Source organism: Papaver somniferum, chromosome 3 (assembly GCF_003573695.1).
Source record: "Papaver somniferum cultivar HN1 chromosome 3, ASM357369v1, whole genome shotgun sequence".
NCBI classification, from domain to species: Eukaryota; Viridiplantae; Streptophyta; class Magnoliopsida; order Ranunculales; family Papaveraceae; genus Papaver; species Papaver somniferum.
In genome coordinates this window covers 54,749,235-54,768,006 of record NC_039360.1, presented here as the reverse complement: position 1 = coordinate 54,768,006, position 18,772 = coordinate 54,749,235, and the positions used below count along the sequence as shown (strand labels likewise).

Below are 18,772 nucleotides of genomic sequence, written 5' to 3'. Positions count from 1 at the left end.
ACACAATATAATGTTATATACTTCCGATTATTTCAATTTCAAAATTTGAAAAGTATAAGTTTTTCCCAAATTCTGATTTTTGGGCCATCGTACATTCGGGACTTTACAAAACAATTATCCTCCGAATATAGCAAGTTCAAAACAAACCACGCCTTGGCTCTAGGTGGTTCCAAGGGCCAATATAGAATGTTAGACAGCCCATATTCGGAAGTTTGGGTAACTAAGTTTACTTCCGATTATTGCAAGTTCAAAATTTGAAAAATATCAGTTTTTCCCAAATTCTGATTTTTGGGCCATCGTACATTCGGGACTTTACAAAACAATTATCCTCCGAATATAGTAAGTTCAAAACAAACCACGCCTTGGTTCTAGGTGGTTCCAAGGGCCAATTAGAATGTTAGACAACCCATATTCGGAAGTTTGGGTAACTAATTATACTTCCGATTATTTCAATTTCAAAATTTGAAAACTATAAGTTTTTCCCAAATTCTGATTTTTGGGCCATCGTACATTCGGGACTTTACAAAACAATTATCCTCCGAATATAGCAAGTTCAAAACAAACCACGCCTTGGATCTAGGTGGTTCCAAGGGCCAATATAGAATGTTAGACATCCCATATTCGTAAGTTTGGGTAACTAAGTTTACTTCCGATTATTGCAAGTTCAAAATTTGAAAAATATCAGTTTTTCCCAAATTCTGATTTTTGGGCCATCGTACATTCGGGACTTTACAAAACAATTATCCTCCGAATATAGCAAGTTCAAAACAAACCACGCCTTGGCTCTAGGTGGTTCCAAGGGCCAATATAGAATGTTAGACAGCCCATATTCGGAAGTTTGGGTAACTAAGTTTACTTCCGATTATTGCAAGTTCAAAATTTGAAAAATATCAGTTTTTCCCAAATTCTGATTTTTGGGCCATCGTACATTCGGGACTTTACAAAACAATTATCCTCCGAATATAGCAAGTTCAAAACAAACCACGCCTTGGCTCTAGGTGGTTCCAAGGGCCAATATAGAATGTTAGACAGCCCATATTCGGAAGCTTGGGTAACTAATTATACTTCCGATTATTTCAATTTCAAAATTTGAAAACTATAAGTTTTTCCCAAATTCTGATTTTTGGGCCATTGTACATTCGGGACTTTACAAAACAATTATCCTCCGAATATAGCAAGTTCAAAACAAACCACGCCTTGGCTCTAGGTGGTTCCAAGGGCCAATATAGAATGTTAGACAACCCATATTCGGAAGTTTGGGTAACTAAGTTTACTTCCGATTATTGCAAGTTCAAAATTTGAAAAATATCAGTTTTTCCCAAATTCTGATTTTTGGGCCATCGTACATTCGGGACTTTACAAAACAATTATCCTCCGAATATAGCAAGTTCAAAACAAACCACGCCTTGGCTCTAGGTGGTTCCAAGGGCCAATATAGAATGTTAGACAGCCCATATTCGGAAGTTTGGGTAACTAATTATACTTCCGATTATTTCAATTTCAAAATTTGAAAAGTATAAGTTTTTCCCAAATTCTGATTTTTGGGCCATCGTACATTCGGAACTTTACAAAACAATTATCCTCCGAATATAGCAAGTTCAAAACAAACCACGCCTTGGCTCTAGGTGGTTCCAAGGGCCAATATAGAATGTTAGACAGCCCATATTCGGAAGTTTGGGTAACTAATTATACTTCCGATTATTTCAATTTCAAAATTTGAAAAGTATAAGTTTTTCCCAAATTCTGATTTTGGGGCCATCGTACATTCGGAACTTTACAAAACCATTATCCTCCGAATAATATAGTCGTGTTTAGAAATACCAACTTAATCGGTAGATAAGAATTTAAGTTTTCCACCGAATGTCTTATTCGGAGGTAATACGTGTATCGTTAACAACCGATTGTAGTGCACCAATGATACGTAACCTCAACGGCCATATTTTCAGAAACCTCAACGGCCATATTTTCAAAAATTAGATCCGTTGGAACTCTAATCTATATAAGGAGGGTAACCCCTCTCAGTTATTATTGAGTAACAAATCTGAATGAAAAACCTTTTCAATGGAAAGTCCATCATCATTCGACAACATACTTCGAAGATGCAAGCGAACAACTACATCAATTGTAGCAAGGGAAGAAGAAATACAAAAAAGGAACAAACAACCCAAAAAAATTAAACCATCGTTAGTGGCAACGGAGGAGGAGGAAGAGGAAATCAAGGCTAAGAAGCGAGGTCAAGAACAATTCCATCATAGAGAAAGATTAAAACAAGTTGAGGAAGAGACCGAATGGATAAAAAATTATTACATTGTGAAAGATCTACCCAAAGAACAGCAGGACGATCGTATATTTTGGATTAACGTTTCATTGGGTCCTTTTGTTGGTAAGTACAAGAAGCCACGCCACAATTATGAACCATCCCATGTTTCTTCAAGGGTGCACCATGTTATAAAATTGTGCACCGAGTACAACCGTATTCTTGCTAGGCACAGAGACGACAGGTTTGCGGCACAAGATGCTTATTCCAAGTGGAGAGGAGAGTCGTTTCTACATTTCGAAGCCGCGTTGATTGTTGCATCTCGGACTGGGAAAAAAGAATAACATGTGATGTTTGAGTGCTGTAAATTCAAATTTTTAATATTAATCGGCGGTTTGATAAAATATGGAATTCCCGAATATGATTAATCGTATTGAAGTGTTATAATACTGTTGTTCCGATTACATAGTTTCAAAAAAAATTATAATCGTGCCTCGAAAAAAAACGACCAAACATCGTCATCATCCGAGGGGATCAATTCGAGTAACTCAGCGGGAAAGTTGTTGTCCATAACACGATCCCAATCAACCATGTTGGACTCATATTGTTTCACCCAATCCTTGCAATGGTTCATCGGGAAGTAATCGTGCCACTTACTCAACGGAGGTAACGGACAATCTTTCTTTACTCTTAAACCGATAAAATTCATTTCATTCACAAATGCCATTACGATTCTTCTATCTTTAACCGACTCGTCGCAAGCCGTTCTTGTGGGTGCAAACGTCATGCTAAGTCCATACATAGGAGGAACGAAGAAATGTACCACGCAATTCAAAACGTCCGCTAGGAGATATCAAAATTTAGGCATTGTCATCGAATACTTGGATCCGATTGTCTTCAATCCCTTTCGACACTTCACACGCGCAACTAAGTCTTTGAACTCTTGTTCTTTGTCGTATCTATCTCCTAGCCTCATCATCTCCATATAAAAACCCTTGTCCTTCACTAGTTGTACCGCCATCTTATTTCTTAAATATTGGCATTGGGTGACATCTTCGATATCCGCCTCTCTAAAGTAACCCATTTGTTCCGTAGCAACGTGAAACCCACAATTTCCATCCCCATCAACCTCGTCGGTCGACAAAACAAATGGAATGATAAGTGGAGGGAGTTGTTCCAAATACTCTTTGTATATTGTATATGTGGATCGATTTGGTCTTCCATTAAGATCTCTAGGGCAACGAAGAGTACCTTTGTCCTCTTTTATAGTAAGAATTTCCATTGGTTGGGTTTGTTGCGAGGCGTTCATTTGCTCAACAACTTCTTCGACAACATTGGGTTGACTTACTTGAGAAGGCTCTGTAGAGATCTTTGGCCTTACTTGTCGGGTGGTTGGTCCACTTTGATCATTTCTTGGACGACCTCTTTTCTTAGGTTCCGGCTCATCTTCAAATTCGGCTTCCGAACACTCGTGCCTAGACAATATTCTTTTATTAGACAAATACTCCTTCAACTCTTTTCTTTGAATGGTCCTCGACACTTCGGTGTTCGGCCTACCGGTGTTCTTTTGCTTAATAGGTTCATCAACCTCCCTTAAACAAGGGTGAAGGGCTTCCTCCAAATTATGCATCAATATTTGCTTTTGGTGCCGTTTGATGTAGCGTAACGCTCGGCTATTCGTGCATACAATTCCGACTCGAAGAAAGACGGACCATCAACTACCGGGGTGTTCGGAGTGAAATTTAATTGCTTCCAAAATGGGTGAATATCATCGATGTCAATCACTTCAACATACCTACCCAACTTATGACGACATGGGAGTCCAATACCTATCATATCCTTGCAAACACAAACCGTATTCTCGTCATCATAAGTTTTATATAACTTCAATTGTTTCATCATGCGATTTATTGCCCATCTTGAAACTTTATGAACAACTCCCCTTAGAAGCAATTTTCCTTAATATGTTCCATCGGGAATTGGTGTACACTAAATTGCATACATTTCCTAATATTTACGAGATCACGATTGGTGAATTCATGGATTGCTTCTTGGATCGACACAACTCCATTTTGACTACCAATTAGTATTTTTTTAGTCGACCATGAGACCCCTCCGCAATGCTTGTCGCCTCGTTTTGAAGTTACGATATTCATATGTCCATGCAAACACAAACCTCTCCTTAATCGTTAACCATTGTGTTTTACAATACTCAACCGGTTTTGGGTAGTCCGTGCTGTATTCATCCTCAAATTTCTTCAAGTTACATTCGTAAATTTCCTTGGTCATCGACCAAACGATTTTGTCCCATGCTTTCATGAACATTTTCCAAATTATTCCATCCTCCTTCCACTTTTCTTCAAATAGCCTATCCTCTTCCTTACGTTCTTCCAAGGTTAATTTACTAATGCGCTCATCCTCTTCCTTTGACCTCTTGGTACCCTTCCTTGGTCTTTTAGCTTGGAAATGATGATGGAAATTGGTTTTGAGATTGCATTGAATGTGCCACGTACATTGCAAGTTTTGGGCTTCCGGAAACACTACCGCTATTGCATGCATTAAGGCTTGATCGTTATCCGTTACAATAACCCTTGGAAAATTATCACCGTTATAAATGGACCTCAACGTCTCCAACATCCAAATGAAACTCACATTGTTCTCATGATCCATTAAACCCCATGCAATCGTAAACGTGTTTTTGTCCGAAGTATGGCAAGCAATGTTCAACAACGGCATGTTATACTTGTTTGTCTTATAAGTAGCATCTATCAACAAAATTTGATGAAAGCATTGAGCCAATTGTATCATTTCGGGATGTGCCAAGAAAATACGAACCACTATACCATCATTTTCTTCCCTTCTCAAGGTGTAGCCGTGTAACTCCGCTAACCACTCCGATTGTTGCATGACCGTTCTACCATCCCAATCAGTCCTTTTGATCGTAGCTAGGGCCGAATTAATTGTAGACAAAGAAGACAAGTTGTCGGGATCGTCCGCCTTTATTTTACTTAAGATCGCACTCGCTTTTTGGATCCGCATAGACCTCACCGTCTGCATTTGATGTGGTTTTAACTTGGCAACCATTACATGTCCAATTAAATCCAACGGATCATCATGGTTGTGACAACCGTTATCAACTTTATACATTTTATACTCTTTACCTTTAATACCATCGGGCTTATAGAAGACAATCTTAAATGGGCATCCTATCTTCTTGGTATTGCTTCGGTATTTCCTATTCGTCTTCCGTATGTACTTACTATTCTTTCCCTCGTGAATCTTTCGCGTCCCACCTCGCTCACAAATCATTTCAAATCGAGTGTCACTAACATGATTATTTTGAACTACCACGCACATGTTATCTTTTGCCTTGTTCATAAGCCATTCCTTTGCCTCCTTCTTACTTCCAAATGTCTAAACGTGCATAAAACAAAACAACATAAGCATAACCATTTAACATATAAATTTTGAAAAAAAGAAAAAAGTAGTAATGAGTATACCAAATCGTTTGCATAGTATAGGGAAGTGTCGGGCCTCAAATAGAAGTCATCAACAAACTCTTCAACGGCCTGCATATGAAAGCAACAAATTATTATACAATAATCGGAGGTTATTAAATAAGTCAAACTTCCGAATATTCTATATTCGGAATCCTTTCGGTTACCCAAAACACCCGATCTATGCAAATGAATGTACACAGTTTACTGAGTGAAAAAAATGATATATTCAGAGGTAATTAAATAAGTCAAACTTCCGAATACTTTATATTCGGAATCCTATCGGTTACCCAAAACACCCGATTTATGCAAATGAATGTACACAGTTTACTGAGTGCAAAAAATGATATAATCGGAAGCTAAAATATATAGTAAAACAGTCGAATATAAATAACCGGGAGATAACTTTAATCGATAAACATCCGATTTTCAAGTTTTCGGAAATTTTATTTTGAGGCCACTGTTATATTCGGCAGTCAAATAATGTTAAATTATTACCGATTGTAAAGGATAAGAATACTGAGTTTTGAAATTTTCTGAGGAATTCGTTTTTGGGGCCATTCAGAGGTAAATAACTCTACATAACTACCGAATGTAGATATTTTTGGAAAACCAGTTTGGGGTTTTTCTCATATTCGGCAGTAAACTAGTATCTTGTAACTACCGAATATACATATTTGGTACTCAGTGTGTTATATTCGTAAGTTTAATCTAGAAATTATCTACCGAATCTGGGTAGTTCATGGCATTCAATGCATGCAATAATCGGTTTTTCTTGTTTACAAAAGCACACAAACGCATGCAAATCGAGTATTTGAGTTTCTTAACACAATACATGTGTTTTACATGCATCGTTAGCTTCAATATCATACGATTCTCCATTTTCTTCCATGAAAGGGTCGTCTATGTTTTCCTCTCCACAAAAGTTTGGATCATTTAACATATACCCCAAATCGTCTTCTCTAAACGGTCGTGAACCCTCAACATTTTGTTCTTCGTCATGATTCTCACCTTCTTCTTCGTATCCATCCATTTTTGTAGTGATAAAATGGGTTTTCTCTTTTTTTCCTTCACCTTCTTCTCTATAACTCTAACAACTCAAAAATTAAAAAGAAATGGAAAAAATGAAACACAAATCACTCTAATACTGCACCGACTACAATCGGAAGTATGGGAACGATTTTGGCTTCCGATTGCATTCGGAGGGTAACAATGTTATCATATCTCCGAATATATAAGGGTAATTTCGCCATTACGAATTACGCGAGATAAGGGCTGGATACATTTTCCCTTTGGGGTGACCTTTTTTGTTTTATTGTTGGCCCCTAAATCCTTTTAAGTGGCCCCTAAAAACGCCGGGCTATTAAACCATCGTATAACCATATAACAATCGGATAGTTGTTAAGCGGTCGACGAACCAATCTCTATCACCAAATAAATATGTTCTTTCCGTAATGCTTTACACATAAAATAAATTCGCTGCCACCTCGGATTTCAAGGGGATTCAATTGCCTCTACCCTCATTGGGATGGCCCAACGGAGCATAAGACTAGCCCGTGGCCCTTAACTGATTCCGAATCCCAAAGCCGTACGATTCGTTTTGCTCGAGGTTGAGTAGAGAGCCACACAACACCTCATTTTCATCATTTCGGTACGACTTGATTGTCGATTTAGGGTTACCTCTACAACCAAACACACACAAGAACATTTCACTTGATCTCTCTCACTCAAGGCGCCAAAATTGCATTTAAAACGCAGGTTCGTATTAATCTTCAGTCCAAATTATTCAAATTCGTTTCTAATTATCTCCATAGGTTTCTCAAATTCAAAATTTGGGTATTTTTAATCACATATTTGTATTTTCTGACCATCAAGTTCTGAAATGAAAAGGTTTAATTAAGGTTTCTGGTTAAAACAAACAAAACTATGCATATAAGTTGGAACTCAATTGCTTCAGTTTCTGTTGAGCTTGAGCCAAGTTTTCATTGATAACTTCATGAGGTACTGATAATGTAATTGCATTTGCAATTTTAGAAATAGGTAAGGTTTAAGCATAGCTGTATTGGTTGCAAAATGAAATATTACAGACTCTATTGGCATGGTTAGGAACTGTTTTGGTCCTTTTAGGAGAACTTAAAGACCTGCAATGCTGATTCTTATGTTGCAAAAAATTACATTGAGAAAATTAGAGCCGGGTCCTGAAATAATTTAGTGTACTCTTTGGTTCAGACCTCCTAATGATTTGAAATCTCTATGTAAACTCAACATTATGTATTAGAGAAGTTGGTGTATGGAGGTTGTTTATTGGGTTAATGTGTGCTAGAAGAATCAAAGCATTCAGCCTCAATCGCGAGGTTGACAGACAAATAAAAAGGAAACGGAAATTAACTAGACAACTAGTAGACTCGGATAGAAGGTGCACCATGATAACTGATTTTAATAAACAAATAGCAGACAATGTAGGTTTTATTACTTTTGACTAAATTCGTTGTAATGATAATGATGATGTCATAGTTGAGCAAGAGGTTGACAGAATGGAGGATTATTGAGTAACGCCAAGTGGTTGAACTTGATGGCCAAGGGGGTTCGAGATAGTGTCTTCATTTCCCAGGGTTAATTGAATTACCATTAAGCTATTGCGAAGTCCAAATAAAATGGAGGTGTTTTATTCTGTTATTCTTGCGAACTTTCTGGTCATTTTGATGGTTTTATTGTGGTTCTGTTCTGTGCAGTTTATAAATAACGTTTTTAGGATTTCTTGTTTTTCCTGAGAACTAATACACTAGTAGTCCGATAAAGTACAGCCAAGAATGAGTTGACATACATGAACTATTTCCCATATCTGAGTAATAGCATATCTTTTGACATGAACTGAAATTTTTATTTGATGAATAAGTTCAGGTAGTGCAGGATCAAGAATGGTTAAACAAGCATCAACTGTTAATGATCGTTTAAGAACATATTGGACACCACCAATGGAGCGCTATTTCATTGACCTTATGTTAGACCAAGTTGAAAAAGGGAACAGCGTTGGTCATACATTCAATAAACAAGCATGGACAGATATGCTTATAATTTTTAATGAAAAATTTGGATCTAAATATGACAAAGATGTACTTAAAGGTCGGTATAAAAATTTATGGGAGCAGTATAATGATGTGAAGATTCTTCTTCAACAACCTGGCTTTGTATGGGATGAAACAGGACAACTGGTAATAGCTTCGGATCAAGTCTGGGACTCATATCTTAAGGTGTATTTTTCATTTCTGGTTCACTCATGTTTATTTATATGTTTATATCATTAGAACAAAGAATCTGACTTTCTTATTGTTGTTGCTATTTTTATTTGCAGAAACATCCAGATATCAGATGTTATAAAACTAAACCTGTTTTGAATTATAAAGACATGTGCATCATATATGATTACACAATTGCAGATGGAAGATACAGCCGTTCAAGTCACGATGTAGAGTTTGAAGATTACGGGACCAAAATAAGTATGTTTTCATCTTTACTTCAGTTCATTGTTGTCAATGGACTATGATGGAGGAAAAATAACCACATATTTGTTTAAGCATGAAAATGGAAAGATATCTATTTGTTGGTTATTCACTTTGTATGGCGTCTAAGGGACTTGGTAGGAGCCAGCAGTAATGCAAAGAATCATTTATCGTCAGCACATACTGTTTGTTTGAGGTAATTTTGGACGGTGTAACATTAATTTGTTTTCATTGTATCAAGTATTTTAAAATTGCAGGAGAAGGATCAAGCATCCAAACTGGAAATTTTGTTCAGCCGAGGACAACTTGGACACCAACAATGGATCGATTTTTCGTTGACCTCATGTTAGAGCAGGTGCATATTGGAAGCAAGATTGAGAATTCATTCACAAAACAAGCTTGGACAGAGATGATTATGCATTTTAATGAAAATTTTGGTTCGAAGTACAGCAAAAATGTTCTGCGAAGCAGGTGTAAAATTTTGAGGAAACATTACAATGATATGAAGGCTCTTCTCAGCCGGAGTGAATTTAAGTTGGATGAAACACGACAAATGGTTGTAGCTGATGATTGTGTCTGGGATGCTTATATCAAGGTGTCTTTTTCCTCCTTACAGCTCATTATACTTTATTATGAACTGTTGACAAACGGATTCTTAATTCTTGTATATGAGATTTGCAGGCACACCCTGAAGCACGATCTTGTAGACTTACATTTTTACCAGACTACAATGATCTATGCATAATATATCAAAACGAAACTGGTGTTGGAGAGATAGCTCATTCAGTGTCTGATGCAGACCTTCACACTGGTTGCAGTACTACACAGCATGGTTAGTTTTTATTTGGTGGTAGCCTAGGATACTACAATTACGATCTGAGTTATGTAGGAGACTGATTTAATTGATGATTTTCTCTAAAATTTTTAACCATCTCACAAATTTGAAATTGTATTTTTTTCTTTTCTTTTTTTTTGCGTTTTTTTTTTTGCATGCTATTTTTTTGGTAGGCCCAAAAGCCTCAAATGGTGGTTTTCGAACATTATGATCTGTATTATGAGGAGAAGATTCAAAATTCAGTCAGTGGATCATATTTGTCATCCTATTCATGGTTCACTCAGATTTGATTAATTAGTGCAAAGTATTATACTATGAATGTGCTTCAATTAATGAACGTATACTTCTAATCTGCAGGGGAAGGAAACAATAGTCAAATGGCTCAAACCACCACTAATTGTGAGCGGTCAAGGACGTATTGGACACCACCAATGGACCGCTATTTCATCGACCTTATCCTAGAGCAAGTGCATAGAGGGAATAAGATCGATAATACATTTATCACACAAGCTTGGGAGGATATGACAACATTGTTTAATTTGAATTTTGGTTCACAGTACAGCAAAGATGTTATGAAAAATCGATATAAAAGTTGGAGGAAGCAATATACTGATGTTAGTATACTTCTAAAACAAAATGAGTTCACTTGGGATGAAACTCGGCAAATGGTAACAGCTGATGATAGCACATGGGATGCTTACATCAAGGTATGCTATTTTTTATTGATTAAACGCATACAACTAAATAAGTAAGTAACTTACAGCTATAGATTTCTCACAGTCAAGTCATGCAGGCACATCCTGATGCAAGATCTTATAGAATTAGAATTATGCCACATTATGAGGATCTACACCTGATTTTCGGGACTGTCACTGGTAGTGGAAGAAATACAAACTATGAAAATGAAACCATGCAACTCAATCCAGGTGCGTTATCTTTTATATTACCCTATGCTAAATTTATCATGATGCGCCAGAATGAATATTTTAGCTTAAGAATTAATATAGTTGGTGGGCCATGGGCGGAAATTCAGCTTTCCTAACAGAATAATCAACTGTGTCTATTCTCGTATGATAGTGAAATTTAAGATGCCAATAGGCGGCTGCATGGTTCACTGTCCCAGTTGGTGGATGTTTTATGATTGAGTCCCTTCAAATTAGAAGTCACGACTTACCATTTCGCAAATCATGTTTAGGTTGAAATCTATGTGTAATTCCATATAGATTGTTCGCAATATTTTTCCATGTAGGTGAGTTCCAAACTGAATTAACTTCGCTCCCTTTTAAAACGAATATAAACCTATGTTGTATTTTCCTTAATATATCGAGTGAGCAGCAATGGATTTATTTGGATTTTTTACGTGGTCATGCAGGCATCCATTCTGTTTCGGGAAATAAGGGTTAACTGATAATACTGTAATTGTAAAAAATACTCCCTCCGTCCCCCTATTAAGTGACCTAGTTCAAGTTTGCACAATTTTTAAGGCAAGCAAAGGGAAAAGTATTTTAAAGCACTTTTTATAATTATACCCTTATGAATAATAAATAGTGAAATTTTGAAATGGTTCATCTCTCAAACTACACCACGGATGTTCGCAAACTTCGTACCATTGAAAAGCATTTTAAAACACCTACCTAACGAATATAAACATGACTATCAAATTATGTATATTTCTTATATTTCTTATAATCAATTAAAAGGATAATTTTAGAAATATCTCCTTGTTTAGTGATATAGGTCACTTAATGGTGGGACAAAATCTAAAAGTAACTAGGTCACTTATTAGTGGGACGGAGGGAGTAGAAAATAGTTAATGCTGAAAACAGGAAATTTGTTTAACTTAGGATTGTTCAGTATGGGTTTTATATTGACAAAGTTAGTGGTGAGCACTCCAAGTTTTGAAAGTCCTGTTTATGTAATATATACATATAAATTTATATATGTTTATCTGTAACTGAAAAAGTATTTACAATCTGTTTAGGAGAGGGAACGTCAAACCAAGATCAAGTTAACACTGATTGTTTGGGGACATATTGGACACCAGAGATGGATCAGTATTTCATTCCTGAAGGAGAAAATAACTGCAATGGCCATGATGGCTCAAGATTAACGAATGGTGAGTCTTAAAAAGAAAATCTGCATTTCTAATGAGGGCCATGAGATTGCTACTCAGATGAATCAGCTCAAATGAAGTTCACTGAAAGAGCTAATATACTAATGTGTGTCATTAGAGAAGAACGGATGTTACTGTTACTTTTACTATATTCTAAGAAGCATTGTTATTTTGATGAATAATAACCCTCACAGATAACTCTACTTAATATTGTAGTTGAAGGAATTGATAGCCAAGCCTCAATATCTGATGGGTTAAGGACATTCTGGACACCGTCAATGGACCATTACTTTATGGACCTTATGATAGAGCAGGTGCGTAAAGGTTGTAAAGTTGATTATGCACTAAACAGACAAGGATGGACAGATATGATCAGGCTGTTTAAAGAGAAGTTTGGATCTCAACATAAAAAAAATATTTTGAGAAATCGATACAAGAATATGAGGAAACAATTTAATGATATAAAGAATCTTCTTTCCCAAAGTGGGTTCGTTTGGGATCAAAGTAGACAGATGGTGATGGCTGATGATGATGCGTGGGATGCTTATTTGAAGGTGATCTTTCATATTTCAGCAATATTTCGTTACTTACATACAAGTACTATACTTTAAATATCTAATAGAACTGAACTGTATATTACACATGTAGTCACACCCTCAAGCACGATCTTATAGAACTAAATCATTGCTGGACTACAAGAAGTTGTGTGTGATATATGGGAATGTAAGCCCCAAGAGGAAAGGCACCCAGTCTGGTGAAGATACTGACATACTCGCAGGTAAGTTCTTTATCTCAAAACGAATTTTTTGTGCTCCCCCCAATATATCATTTGGAGTTACCGCTGTAAAATTTTCTGACATGATAGTGCAGTGAAAAGGTGAGCTGTAGTAATCATGAATGAGTAATTAGTCAACTGATTTATGTTCACAACTTACAGAAAAAAACAATATTGATGCCCCGGCTACTTGTGGTCGACCAAGAACTTACTGGACACCTCAAATAGTTCGTGATCTTATGGACCTTCTGCTAGATCAGTTGCATAAAGGAAATAGAGTAGATAACGCTTTCAATAAAGAGGCACGGACGCAGGTTGTAGCATCTTTCAATGATAAACACGGCTCTCAATATAACAAGGATGTGTTGGAAAATGGATACACAAATATGAGGAAGCAATACACCTACATAAAGAATTTACTTAGCCAGACTGGTTTTGTCTGGGATGAAGAGCAGCTGATGGTGACTGCTAATGAAAATGTGTGGGATTCTTATATCAAGGTATTATCCTCATATAATTTTCAGCTGAACTTAATCTTTAAAAAGTTCTGTTTTCTCTCACTACATATCTCTTTCAATCAATATTGATGCAGGAACACCCTGATGCACTCTCATATAGAAATAAAATCTTGGCCAATTTTAATGACTTGTGCATAATATTTGATGGAAGAAACAACGATTTGTGTCACAAAATAGATTCTGATGATCACGTTCTGGGAACGAAAAGTGATGGAGTTTTACAATCTTCAGCTCCACCTTTTTGTCAAGGCAAACCTGTAAAGGAACCAAAAGCTCGTTTAGCTACAAAGAAGCACCCTTCTACAACACCATTATTTGACCAGGATTCTAGAAAATTGCAAAAAATCCAGAGTAACAATTCTGGAAATGTTCTTAGTGTAGCGGAGCGCGTAGTTATCTCTTTAAGAAACCAGCAAAAAGAGAATGCAAGCACAACTGAACATGTCATGTGTCAACTTCAAGCCTTACCAGACTTGGATGAGGATCTTATATTGGATGCTTGTGATCTTTTGGAGGATGAAATCAAAGCAAAAATATTTCTAGCTTTGGATGTTAAGTTAAGAAAGAAATGGTTGATAAGAAAGCTTCGTCCGTAGTTAACTCCCATAACCGTGAAAAGCATTGTTAGGTGTTAAAGATCATCATCATTGTGATCGCACACTTGGTACTGTTGATGTATATATTTGCACCTTTTTCTTACAGGAAGCAGAAATTACGCAACAAAAGCTTAATTAGATTGGGATTCCAAATTAGATTAGGATTTCCTAGAAAAGTAAATGCAGATTTCTTCTTTACAGTCAGAAGATAACAAAATCAAGATTCATTCCATAGCACAAATCTTCAAATTTTAATAACATCAAGGACCAAAAACTATCACTTACTTTCGAAAGGTGTCTTGTGCCAGTCAAGCTCCTCAATAGTGGACACTGACGGATTGGGTTTGATCCATGTGCAGTTTCAGTTCCTGAACCATCATTATGTGTCAAGAGAGTGATAACTACCTAGAGAGTGAACCATCATTATAGTTTGCAGAATGATGACTCTATCAAGGCGCTCCACGTAAAAAATGTGTTGTTTTTATTAGTAGGAAGAACATATTCTGAACACTATGTTTACAGTGACTTCCAGACATCTATGCTTCCGGATGAACCATAGAGTGGTGACAATTTTTTCCGAAAGTTGAGCAAAGTCTGGGTTCAATAACCAATTCTTGATCCACGAACTAATCGAGACCAAGTTATCTTTTGTATTAATAGTTCCAAGGGAAAGTCCAAACCAAATAGCTCTCGCAAATGGGTAAAATCTGAAAAAAGATGTTATGTTTTCTGCTCCTGAGAGTTTTTTTTCTTCTTTTTTTTGCTTAATCACAAATTTGTATTAATTGAATGGCCAAATTACAAAAGTTTTACAACTCAAATGACAATGAACAAAACAAAAAAATTACAAAATCAAATTAATAGAATCTGTAGTAAACTACATTAGGCATTTCTATTCTTTTTAAGAAAGAAGATCTTCCTGAGTAAATGACTCTTTCACCAGCTTGTAGAATTGTACCTTTTTTAGCCAAATCATCTGCAGAAAAGTTGGTTTCTCTATAACCATGTTGAAAAACTATGCAGCCAAGTCTGTTTTTTGCATTTATCCATCTTGTTCTGAACATCCAGGGAATGATGTCATTGCAAAAGTCATGTATAACAGTTTTTGAGTCTGACCTTATGATGACTTTCAAGACAAAAGCCCACTCCAGTGCATAGATCACTGCCAATATTTCAGCAATATAATTTGTTGCAGATCCAACCCCTCCTGACATTGCTCCAACAACTTCACACTTTGAATCCCTGGCAATAATACCAAATCCAGTTGCACCTGGATTGCCAAATGATGAACCATCACAGCAGAATAGAATGAAACCTTGATCTGGAGCTTCCCAATAACACTCTTTTATGCAACTGTACCTGATGCTTCTTACACCCAATTTAAATATGTCAATGATGCTTTGATCATACATTTGTCCCCACTTAGTGCCCTCCATTCTTAAACCACCTTCATGCACAGTGATCCATACTTTTCTTTTAAAATCATTGATTTGAGGAGCTTTTTTTTCAAATAACTTCTTATTTCTTTGAAACCACAGCTCTTTCATAATTGAACATGCAACAGTAAGGGGCATTTCTGTTGAGCTACTTTGCAAATGTCATTGAAGGATTTTGGTTTCACAAAACCAAAGACTGAACAAATCCAAGTCCATATTTGTATACTGAAATCACATTTCCATAATGTATGATTCATATTATCTTTTTCTTTTGTGCAGATGCAACATCTGGACACCATATCATACTCATTCTTCCTCATCACATCATCATCTATGTAAATTTGGTGCTGCAACTTCCAGATATTGCTTGCAATGGATGGATGCAGAAATAATTTCCAGATATACTTTGGCCAACTTACCTTAGGCTCTCTTAATCTTATTTTTTCCACAGAAACAATCCTCAGTTTGGTCTGGAGTCTGGACTGAAATGGGCTTGGTCTGCTATGCAAAATGATGTTAAATGGTGTATTGGTGATGACTCAAAAGTATCTGTATGGTTTGATACCTGGTTAGGGGATAAACCTATTATTCATGATATTGGTTTTAATGATTTAGTCAAAAAAAATATGGATATTAAGGTTAAAGAGCTCCTGGATGGAACAAAATGGAACATACCTGAAGAGATGGAAGAATATTTTACTGCAATAAGATTGCCTGAAGTCAATGGTGGAAAAGATACATTAGTATGGAGTGCTGATATGAAGGTTAAAGAGCTCTTGGCAATTTTTATCAGTATATTTAGCAACAAAGAATTGTGCCATTCTGCATCTGAATTAAGAAGCTGCCACATCATTTTCATCAACAAAGCTTTATTCACTATTTCCATTCTTCTTATTCCCAGACCACCTTCACTAAATGGAGTACAAACCTTCCTCCATGATAATGTTTTAAATCTTCTTACTTCACTGTCTCCATACCACAAGAAATTCCTGATTATTTTTTCACAAATCTTAATGACTGATGAAGGTCATTTATAGATAAACATATTATATAATGGCACACTACATAGTACTGACTTTATCAACACCAGTCTGTCTTGAAAAGATATCATTTTCCTGCTCCTGAGAGTTGCACATCTGGCATTGGGTATTGATAAATGGGTTATGCACTCCAAGTCTGGCAGAAGTTGGTAAGGCCCTCTGCGCTAGTTTCCATAAAATAATCTATTCTTGGGATAGCCTGGAATTCCCCAAATCTTTTTCCAAGGATATTTCATAAGATTGTCATTTTCTTGATCTTGTTTAGCTAAGAAATTGTAAATATTCTTTGCTGAGAAGATTCCTGAACGATGATGTTTCCATCTAATTTTATTTTGTTCTTGTTTCCTTGGTGTAATTGCTTGGATTTTTGCTCTGACATCTTCATGAAAATATTTGTTACGTCTTTTTTTTTGTCCATTTATTTGCTTATGTTATCAACTATTGAACTAATTGTGGTACCGGCTCTTGCAGGTTATTTGGTTTCGTGATTATCTCGGTATTAGGTATCTATCAGTCTTCCCAAATTTTTAAGGAGGCTCTATTTTTGACCTGCCACACATAGTTATCCTTAATTAGGTTTAATCCCTTTTGAATACTCGTCCAAATCCAATATATATTGGAAGATCTAGTATCTTCTAGAGGGTTGTCTTTTGGGAAGTATTTAGCTTCTAGGATTTGTCCCCATAGTTGCTCGCACTCCGTTATTAGTCTACTGGCCAGTTCTGTGAGGAGTGCTATAATAAAATGATATGGATTTTCAATTACCAGTCCTTATTGAGATATTGGCTTGCGGATACTGGTCCAAGCTCTTATGAATCCTCCTCTAATTTTTGATTTATCCATATTCCACCATAAGTCCCTTTGGATACGGTCCCTTTGGATACGGTCCCTTTGGATACGGTCCATTTGAATCGAGAGTTTCTTTAGGAAGGGCAGGGATTTTCATTTGGTAAGTTGGGTAGGATTGGAGAATAAATTTTATTAACACTGTTCTACCTGCTCGAGAAAGAATCTTTGATTTTCAACCTTGACGGGTAGCATAATATTTTTGTAGGATAAGTTCAAAATTTTCATTAACGATGAAAAGTGGGGGTGTAACAACCTCACTAAATATTTCGCTTAGCAATCTGTATGGTCTAACTCCAATATACTTTTAAGAGAATCAACTAGACAGTCAAACTCAATCTTAACAAAAAGTATATCAAAGAGTTATATCTCAATTTCTCGATCCAATCCTTACTCAAGCAAATAGAAATCTGCGAGCCTAATTAAATACAAGAGAAATTAACTTGAACGGTACCAAAGACCAATGTTCAAGGATCAATCAACAACCAAAGGTTGGATTGACCAATTGATCGATACAACACACAACTGTGATATCTCAATTATATAACCAAATATAATGCGGAAAAGAAATAACACAGACACCAGAAGTTTTTTTAACGAGGAAGCCGCAAATGCATAAAAACCCCGGGACCTAGTCTAGATTGAGCACACACTGTATTAAGACGCTACAGACACTAGCCTACTACAAACTAACTTCGGTATAGACTGTAGTTGAACCCCAATCAATCTCACACTGATCCAAGGTACATATGTGCTCATTACGTCTCTGATCCCAGCAGGATATTACGCACTTGATTCCCTTAGCTGATCTCACCCACAACTAAGAGCTGCTATGACCCAAAGTCGAAGATTTTAATAAACAAATCTATATCACACAGAAAAGTCTACAGGAATAGATAAACCTGTCTCACACAGAAATATCTACGAGTTTTGTTCCATCTTTTGATAAATCAAGGTGAACAGGAACCAATTGATATACCGGTCTTATATTCCCGAAAAACATCCTAGAAATATCAATCACCTCACAATAATCTTAATCGACTAGCGAAACAAGATATTGTGGAATCACAAACGATGAGACGAAGATGTTTGTGACTACTTTTCTATCTTGCCTATCAGAGAAATTAATCTCAAACCAATCTTACGATTGCACTCAATCACGATAGAAACAACAAGATCAGATCACGCAACTACAAAGAAAATAGTTGGGTCTGGCTTCACAATCCTAATGAAGCGTTCAAGTCGTTAACCTACAGGGTCTCGGTAGAAACCTAAGGTTCAAGGAGAATCGACTCTAGCTTATACAACTAGTATCACACAGGAGGTGTGGGTATTAGGTTTCACATTTGCTAGAGTTCT

At 36.4% G+C, this 18,772-nt stretch overlaps 1 protein-coding gene across 2 annotated transcripts; it reads left to right on the top strand.

Annotated features, from left to right (window-relative positions):
• Positions 1-7,373: 7,373 nt before the first annotated feature.
• LOC113356182 lies at positions 7,374-14,201 on the top strand. Of its 2 annotated transcripts, none has more exons than XM_026599234.1 (12): positions 7,374-7,512; positions 8,656-9,005; positions 9,107-9,251; positions 9,512-9,849; positions 9,936-10,086; positions 10,447-10,796; positions 10,883-11,015; positions 12,071-12,205; positions 12,419-12,756; positions 12,851-12,980; positions 13,140-13,477; positions 13,570-14,201. In XM_026599234.1, the coding sequence occupies exons 2-12, from the start codon at positions 8,673-8,675 to the stop codon at positions 14,089-14,091; spliced, it is 2,913 nt and encodes a 970-aa protein (XP_026455019.1). In that variant the 5' UTR covers positions 7,374-7,512; positions 8,656-8,672; the 3' UTR covers positions 14,092-14,201. The 2 variants fall into 2 exon arrangements, with proteins under 2 accessions (XP_026455019.1, XP_026455020.1); XM_026599235.1 differs by having other exon boundaries at positions 7,377-7,512; positions 8,651-9,005.
• Positions 14,202-18,772: the final 4,571 nt, after the last annotated feature.